Source organism: Neophocaena asiaeorientalis, unplaced genomic scaffold, assembly GCF_003031525.2.
Source record: "Neophocaena asiaeorientalis asiaeorientalis breed wild unplaced genomic scaffold, Neophocaena_asiaeorientalis_V1.1 scaffold198, whole genome shotgun sequence".
NCBI classification, from domain to species: Eukaryota; Metazoa; Chordata; class Mammalia; order Artiodactyla; family Phocoenidae; genus Neophocaena; species Neophocaena asiaeorientalis.
Window position 1 is genome coordinate 2,554,050 of NW_020175221.1, and position 9,595 is coordinate 2,563,644.

Genomic DNA, 9,595 nt, shown 5'->3' on the forward strand with positions numbered 1-9,595 from the left:
ATTAAAATAATTTCTTGCAAACGAGCTTTCGGGAAAAAAATGGAACATATGTGTCTCATCTCAAAATATAGTTTGTGTATCTTGATTTACGTATGTGTGAATGTCTGAAATTTTATATTTTTCTTATTTTCTGCCAATGGCTAATAAGTTTACTTTAGTGTTGATGCAACATACATAATTTCTTAAATACCTATGGTTTTTGTTTGTTTAACATCCTAAGCTTTCTCTTTCATCTCACCAATGGAGCAGATTGGTTTTTTCATAGAACATTTGCATAGATTACCTCATATGCTCCTTTAAATGAGTCCCTAATGTAGCAAGATTGTTGGTATTTTCCCTGCATCGTAGATAACGAAAATGAGGCTCATGAAAATTAAATACTGAAAGAATGAATATTATGGGTTATTAGAGCTAGGAGGGACTTTATCACCTTATTCATTCATTCATTAATACTCATTACTTAATTTGTGTCTGACGCTATGAAGTAAGATATACAGGGCTGGTTTTTCAGCCAGCACACATCAGCATGGCAGTATCCATTATTAAAATACTCAAATTCATATCCTGCTGTTTGTTACATAGCTGTTGTACTAAGCCCCCTAAGTGACTTCCAGCTTCACCCCCTTCCCTGGGGCCTCCTAGACCCAGTAACTAAGAGGGACCTTCAGACCCTGCTCCCTCTCTATGTCCAGTATCTCTAAGAATTGTCCAGTGTCCTGATGTACCAATTATTAAATATTTTTAGTGTTACTTCTGGGAAAAGGCTACTAAGGCAAACAGAGGGGTGATGTGACTTGCCTCAAATCTGCAAGTAGTTTGACAAAGCATGATTATCCATTCAAAGAAATTCTTAGAATACAGTACCTCTTTTCTTATCCAGAGTCACTTAGAGACACAGCCAAGATTTTAACACAGGTATTCTGACTACCAGTTGTTGCTTTCCACCAAATCAGAGCTTCCTAGAATGTATTGAAAGTATGTCCAGATATTTGATTGCCTTCAGTCCCTGGAATAGCTGGGACAAGCCTAGGATAGCCAGAGAGCTGGGGCCAGTTGCCTCCTGGCAAATACCATTCCTTTTATTTATTTATTTATTTATTTATTTATTTAGCTCCATTGGATCTTTGTTGCTGTGCACAGACTTTCTCTAGCTGTGGCGAGCAGGGGCGGCTCTCTGTTGTGGTGCACAGGTTTCTCATTGCGCTGGCTTGTCTTGTTGCAAAGGACGGGCTCTAGGCGCATGGGCTTCAGTAGTTGTGCTGCGTGGGCTCAGTAGTTGTGGTGTCCAGGCTTAGTTGCTCCGCAGCATGTGGGATCTTCCCGGACTAGGGCTCGAACCCATGTCCCCTGCATTGGTAGGCGGATTCTTAACCACTACACCACCAAGGAAGTGTGACAAATACCATTTCTATATGTGCTGTGCCCTAAGAAAGATTTGAATCACTGCATTACATCAGAAAGCTTCCAACTCTTATCCCTATTATGATTTCTGAAAAGGAAAATAATTATAAATCTAAATTATAAAAGTAAAGGAGAGTAGTATTTTTGCCTCCATTCAGCATCAGAACCCTTTTAACCAATTACATGTTACACACAACCCACTATCTGAAAATAAAATTGATATTTATAGTAATTCTATCATAAATGTAAAAATTTGAAAATATATACCCAACATCAAAATAAATAATGATAATAACTGATTATTTCCCTTTGACTAAAATAGGGATCCATGAGTCCATTCTGCTATTAGTAAGTAATAAATTGAAAGTCTGATGAGGAATTTACATAATCTCAAGGTAGCACCCTACAAAATATTAATTACAAAGGTAAAATGAGTAATTTTACCTTGAAGAAGACTGGCATACATCAGCTTAATCAATTTATCAAAGTGTGTGATATTCCTGGCAAAGATATATCACCTGAATTTAATCATGAGGAAACATAAGACAAAGTTATCTGACCTTAGTGTATCTTGGGTATATATCTTCTCAGGAAACTAAATTGCTCTAGGGCACTGAGCATATGAAAATATCTTTGCATCATCCATAGTTAGTGTAACCATACATTCTAGATTTAACAGTGCAGTCTGTAGAATTTTGTTCCATTTAGGAAATCTGATAATGTGTAACTAAATGTAATTTACTTAGTTCTCTTTATATTTCCTATAAATCACTTCATAATCTTATTTTCCCTTTACCCAGAACCTTTACATATTTTTTTTAGAAAAATAGTAATTGTACCATGCCTCAAATAGCTTTTGAGATGAGTAACAGTAAAACTAAATAATTTCATACCAGAACAGGAAAAAAAAGTTATAGTGTTAGAAATATTTGTGTAGAAATATATTTGTGAGAAAAATAAACATTTAGTCAGTCAGAGGTTTATAACCACTTAACATTTTGCTGTTTTTTCTTTTTAGCCCTTCCTCTTTGCTTAGTAGCTTTTTAAAAAATTGACCTAGTATTTTACATCCTGTTTTTTTCTTTTCACACTATGACTATTTGGTTTATATCCTGCTCCTTTCTCTTGACAATATGAATATTTTCCACTGTCATTAAATATTCTTCAAAAGTAAATTTAGTGATTATATAATATCACATCATATTAATGCAGCATAAATTTAGAAATCATTACCCTGGACAATAATTTTTGGAAAATTATTATTATTTTTGTTATTATAAATAAAATATTGATGATAATATCCTTGAATTTCATGTGTGTCTTTGGCATGACTTCCTAGAAATGCATACAGAAACTTCTGACACATGTTGAGATTTCATTCTCTGAAAAGATTATAGTAATTTATACCTTCTGTATGGGAGCGTATCTGTTTCACTGCCACATAGGAATATTTTCAGTACTAGCCAATATAACATTTCTGAAGTTTTGTGGGGAGGTGAATGAACATTGTTCAGCATGTGCAGGCAGCATATCCATAAAGACATTGACACTGACTGTGCATCAGCCCAAGCTGCTTATAAAATAAGCTTCTCAGCAAGCATGGCATATATGTCTTAATGCTCTTTAGTTGAGTTCTTTTTTTGAACTTTTGGTCTATTTTAGCTAGAAACTCGTATGGTTTCTTCATTGAAGTCTTTATTAAAGCTCAGTTATTGACAGAAAAGGACGAAATTTATTTCTTCCATTTTTTTCTCCTTCTCTGACACTTGAAATAAATGGATACTATGGGGCTTCCCTAGTGGTGCGGTGGTTGAGAGTCCACCCGAGCGGCTGGGCCCGTGAGCCATGGCCACTGAGCCTATGTGTCCGGAGCCTGTGCTCTGCAATGGGAGAGGCCACAGCACAGAGAGGCCCACGTACTGCAAAAAAAAAAAAAAAAAAGGATACTATGATTGATTAAAAATTACAGTGATTGTTTTTGTGAATTTTAACATGTTAGCAACATGTTAACATATCCTAATACTATTTTTAAATACAAAACAAGTCTTTACTACACCTTAAACAAACAGAAAAAAACATCAGCCCAGTTTCTTTGGGGAGTAGAAATAGAATTAATCTTAATTAATCTAACCTAAGAAATAATCATTTAAAAATTGATGTCATTTATTTCAGATTGGCACCAGCTTTAAAGTGACCTACAATTACATCTTTGCTTTGTGTTATAGGAACTTTATAGCGGTAGCAGAGACTGCAATATTCTTGCTTGGATACCATCCTTACATGAATCAGTTCCTGATGATGAGGAGGTAAATATTATTTATACAAATTGAACAGTGACTTCTAAATCATAAAAAAAGTTTTTATTAATTTACTTTATATGAGAGAAACTTTTAAAGCATTTCTTGCTATTTTGTGATTGTAAAAATAATTTGCCTCTGTAATATATTTGGAAAATTCAAAAAAATATTAAGAGAAGAACACAAATTTCTGAAGTTTATTAATTACTATTAACATTTTGATTTAATTCATTCTTGTTTTTTCCTGTGCATACTTTTTAGCATGGTTAATATTATGCTTGAACATACAGCTTAGCATCCTGCTTAAGACTTTTTCCATGTCATTAATAAGTATTTGTAAATATTGTTTTTAATAATATAGCATTCTGTCATTTATTTACCATAATTTACTCAAATATTTTCCTATTGGAAGACATTTCTTTTGATCATTATAAACACATCAAGGTAAATATCTGTTCAAAAATTATTTACATTTCTGATTACTTCTTTGGTTAGATTCCTAGAAGTAGTGTTACCTCTTGAGTTATCATGTATGACATAATATTTAAGGTTCTTTATTCACACTATCAAATTTTATCAGTTTACACTTCTACCAGCAGTCTGTTAGTGCCTATCTCAGAGCATAAACTGGTACAAATATGACAGTGTGAATAAAGAACCTGAAAAATGTGGTGGGAAAACAAAGATAAATAAGACATGATTTCTGGTCTTAGGTAGTAGTCTCTGAATTTTTTTACTTTTTTGTCAAGCTATCTAAAGGTGAAATCTTCCAGATTTCATCATGTGTCTAATTTGATTTATTATGGCTTTGATTAGTTTTAGTGTACACCTGCTTTAAATACTGAATTTTTTTTGTACAAAGCTTAATATGTTCAAATAATTTGGTTCAGCCATTGATTTTGCATTATTATTTAATTACTGTGTCCTGCTGTTTGGGAATTACTATATACATTAAATCCAGCTCATAGTACTATAGGCCATGTTAGAAAGTTTAACAATCATTCACCAAATGAAAACTATAAAAAAAAAAAGCTAGAAATAAATCATCTTTGGGCTTCCCTGGTGGCGCAGTGGTTGAGATTCCGCCTGCCAATGCAGGGGACACGGGTTCGTGCCCCGGTCCAGGAAGGTCCCACATGCCGCGGAGCGGCTAGGCCCGTGAGCCATGGCCGCTGAGCCTGCGCATCCGGAGCCTGTGCTCCGCAACGGTAGAGGCCACAACAATGAGAGGCCAGCGCCAAAAAAAAAAAAAAAAAATCATCTTTGCCTTTTGTATTAAAAGGATATTATTTAGAAGAAAACTAAATTGCTTATTTTATAAAGAGAGTATGTGACTCTGATGGTTTATTTCCTCATTATATACTTATAGTGATAGTTTGAACTCCCCATCTAGAAGAATTTTTGTATATGGGAAGTTAAGCTGAACAAGTAGAAATCAAACAGAGGTACACAAAAAATAGGTTAGCTTTGTAGTTAAGCTTTAGAGCTATGAAACCTTACCTTTTAAAATGCACTGTATGTATTCTTTAAGATAGACACCATTCTCAAATTAATATAAAATGGTAAGTGCTAAGATTATTTCCACAAAATTTTAGTTTGAAAGATTTCTGTGAATGTAGGTAGAACATGAATATGATCACGATGCAGATCCCAATCTGTCTACACTAGACCCTGTTCCTTACATGTATATTTACTATTTAACTCATATTTAAAAGTATTTTCATCTCACCTATCAAATGAAGGACTGCTGCAGTTCCCCAGAGAGGCAACTTAACACAAAACAAAGCATACACATGCACATACTCACACACTCACTTCGTCTGTAGTTTCAGGTAAACTAAATAATAGTAATACTGGTAACTGGGTTCGAATCCCAGTTCTGCCATTCATTAGTGATCTGAGACAAGTTTATGATATCTTCAAACATCAGAATCATCAAAGCAAAATTGTTCTTAGGTTTCCTTTCAAATCCACCCTTGAGATGAGATTTACTTCTCCATCAACCAAGATACAATCCCTTAGGGGTGTTTTCTTCTGATATCCAAGATAGAGGAGGAACTTAGTCCTACCATAAGAAATTGAAGGGCATTGGGCAATAGGGGCAGGTTTTATGGTCTTTAAGCATAAATCCTATTATTTAATTGGCAGGCTGTTTTGTTATATTCTGAGGAATCTACCTTCCTTTTGCCCCCTCTTCCTAACATTTGGTCACAATCAAAGCAAGCCTATGTAACTCCTACTCACTTTTTCCTGTCTGAGATCTCTAGGGTGACTATATTACAGTTTAAATCTGACCTCTCATCAAGAATCTTACTTTATTTTGACAGTTACACAATATGTAGCTGTTTTATTTACCACTTGTGTAGATGTATAATCACTTGCTATATTGAGACAACCCTATATTCTACCTATAAAGATTTTCCACTAATTACCAGTAAGAAATTTAGAATTTATCAAGATGCATGTGTGGAAGATGGTCCAGTTTGGTTTTGTTCTTCCTTCCCGTTACATGGACCTGAACTAGATCCCCTTTAAACTCATGCTTCCCTGTCTCCATAACATTCACAACTATCTGTCAGTAGAACAGGCAGGCTGGATGGATATGTTCAAGCATAGAAAGAATGTCCACTAGGAGGAGATGTTGTAGAGAAAACTGAAGTAATAGATGGTAGTTAACTTGATCAGTAGGTCTCAAACAGTATATGTGTACCACATCATATATAATATTTTTACTGAAGCTTTCAGTTACAAGTAAGATGTTTTATTTGTGTTTTTTAACAATAAAATATACTTCTAATAATACTGTAATATATTCATATTGTTATCCTTTACTGCTATAAACAGTAACATTTATACGCAACTGCCTTTCCAATTTTCACTTATTTTTGTTTGCTTACCATAGCAACAATAATTTACATTAAAATATAATTTTGCTTCTCTGTTGATTTTTAAAATGAAATTTAAATTGTTTAATAGGTTACATATTTGGCTTCCATAGTGAAACTAGAAGACATGGCCTTTGTGTGGTTCATCTACCCAGGGACATTTTGGGGTAGATATCTAAGGCAGAGTTAAAGGCTTTTAGAGCTAGAGTAGGGAACAATAATCACCTAACCCCTAAGGATAATACATCTTTAAATAAACTGTCACTAAATAACCTAACTTGGTAGTTAAATTATAAACCCAGAAAGGTAGGAAATTCATTAAACACTTGGATGAAAGAATAAATGAACAGTCTTCAGTATGCTACTCTTGCAAATCAGTGGACTGCTACTAGAAATAAGTGAATAGTTTGCTGAGCTTTGGTAATAGTTTTGGATCTGGACACCAGGTATAATGGAATTTTGTGCAACTAAATGACAATAGCCAATATTAGGCTTAGTAATGGTGACAATACCACCATTAGATTAAGTAATGGACTCAGATCTAAGCTTTAACAACTATAAAGAATACCTAAATTCACATATTGTTTTCTGACTGTCCTGGCTGATACTTGGGGAATTTACTGCAAACACCCACTTTTTCTACTGTTATCATTGTTTGAATTTTAAGAGTCTAAATCATCATGTTCATCAAAAGGAAATGAACATTCTCAGACATACAATAGGGGCTACCCATAACATAAAATACTGCTATGTGTTGTAAAAGGTAATATATCTAAGATAATTTAAGAATAATCTAAGAACTAATACATTATTGGATTTGGAGTCTGAACAAACTGGCAGCAGACATAAAAGCTGCAGAGTAGGAAGCACACGTGGCTCATAATGCCCAGATACTCAAAAAAGAGATCATTTTAAAGTCCTTTAATCATTTGCCAAAGAATAAGAAGGTTAGCCATTCAAAAAATTTCCCCAGACAAGTGAATTGATTTGAAATACCACAGGTAATTAAAATTCCTCTGTTGCTGATTATGTTTATTAGGTACAGCTTTAAAGTTGTGAGAGTACTGTGATGTTTTGTTATTTTAGATAAATACCATCTAATGCATGTTCTCTTTCACAGAAATCTCCCAGGGAAACCTATGTGCTAATGACAAAATGTTACCGTTTCCAATACATTTTACCTGTCTTTTTCAACTGCTTTCCTAGCTACATACATACATACATACATAAACCTCGCCACTTAATACCAAAAATGATATTACTCTGTTTGATGAACACCTTATTCCCCACATGTGGATATTTGCTTATTTATAAAAATCAGGTCCATCCAAGCAGTAAAAAGTTGCTCACATTAATAATTTGGGCTCTCCAGTCAGACTGTAGACCTGAGTCCAGGCTTAGCCACATGGATATTAATGTGCCCTCTTCTCCAGGTAACTCCAAAGAGGTGTAAAAATGCCTTAAGTAATAGCAGCAGCAACGTGTGTGTGTCTCTGTGTCTGTGTGTCTGTGCGTGTCTGTGTGTGTGTATGAGGTAACTACTTTGAAGGAAACAGATAATTTAGATAAAGTCTGATATGTCTATTTAAAATGAAGTTACATTATTTTATATTGTATGCGGGGTGTTTCTTTTGTTAACTTTTGGTTTGAAATTAACGATTATATAGTTTCTTCAAAAATAATCTAGTTGCTTTTTATCTGATATATTTCATAACTATATTGTGAGCCTAAAATTATGAGGTAGAATAATTGAGTCTTTCTTTTTTGCCCCTTTTTTTTAGACTTCAACCAGAGCACAGTTAAATCCAGCATTTGAAGATGCCTGGAGCAGCAGTGATGAGGAAGGATGACTATCATTCTTAGTACCTTTTTGTCTCTATTGATGAAACTTTTAAAACAGGACTGTTTTATTTTTTTAACTGTCCAGTGACAGCTAAATTAGCCCTGAATTTGGCTGGTTTTTTTCCTTTTATTTTAAAATGAAGTTAATAGTTGCATGAAATCCTGCAACAGAGTTCCATATAGTTTATTTAATCAGAACATGTCTCCTTGATCCCAGTTGCTGTTGTCTGCCGCAGCCCGTATAGCTATAGTAGAAGGAGACAGGTCATGGTAGCCCCTTTGTGGGAACTTGAGCAGATTGTGTGAACAATAAGATGCAGTCTTAGAGGATGAGCATGTAGAGGTTATCAGCACTGACTTTCTTCTGCTGGTTGTACCATCACCTTGCTCATTTTCACTTTCAAGAATGATTTTACTGAGGATTATATCAAAAAGTATAGTTGAGAAGTTAACATCAAAATTTGTTTATTATTATTTATGTATTCCGTTTTTGCAATGATTTCATTTACTTAACCGTTATCTAGCTTTATGTTACATTTTCTTGAACTCATTGCCTTCCACAATCTAAAAAGTGCATCACAGGAGGTATTTAACTTAGGGAAGATACCATATTTCCTTTATTTTAATGCATCAGATGGCAGCTTAAACTACTCTTCTATGAATCTGTGTAAGATGTGACCAAGTCCTACTTCATTCATCAAAGCAGAAAATATCCTGGCAGGGAATTTGGCTTAAACATGAAATGTCATAAAATTTCCATTTTATTTTCCACTCTTCTTGTGTCATAACCCACAAGTGATTATCATGAACCTAATCTTATATTCCCTTTCTTTCTGATTCTATCAATAGGAGGCTAAAGAGGTTTTTGTGAGCTTGAATACCAAGTATACAGTTGTTGAGTTTTTAAGTGTGTGTTAGGCCTCATAGCAGACCTTTCTGGCCAAACGTTTTCCATACGTTTACTTTATAGTTGATCTTCTTAAGCCCTGACCATTTTACTCTCACTTTTTCTCACTTGGTGAGGATTCTTAACAATCTTTGAGAATGCTATTGAAATTGGAATTTTTTTTTAATTTTAAGAAAAAAGGAGTCTTTCTCCAAACTTCAAATACACATAGGTAACTGGTACATTTCGAAAAGATCCATCTGCTGGGGATGTGGAATGACTAC

The 9,595-nt window shown here is 34.2% G+C and overlaps 1 protein-coding gene across 3 annotated transcripts in view; it reads left to right on the top strand.

Annotated features, from left to right (window-relative positions):
- ERCC8 (ERCC excision repair 8, CSA ubiquitin ligase complex subunit) overlaps window positions 1–9,303 on the top strand; it is a 58,383-nt gene extending 49,080 nt beyond the window's left edge. For all 3 annotated transcript variants that reach the window (XM_024765401.1, XM_024765402.1, XM_024765403.1), the window contains 2 exons: window positions 3,627–3,707; window positions 8,365–9,303. In XM_024765401.1, coding sequence (XP_024621169.1) covers window positions 3,627–3,707; window positions 8,365–8,433 — 150 coding nt within the window. In that variant the 3' untranslated portion in view covers window positions 8,434–9,303. The remainder of the gene's footprint in view (window positions 1–3,626; window positions 3,708–8,364) is intronic.
- Window positions 9,304–9,595: the final 292 nt, after the last annotated feature.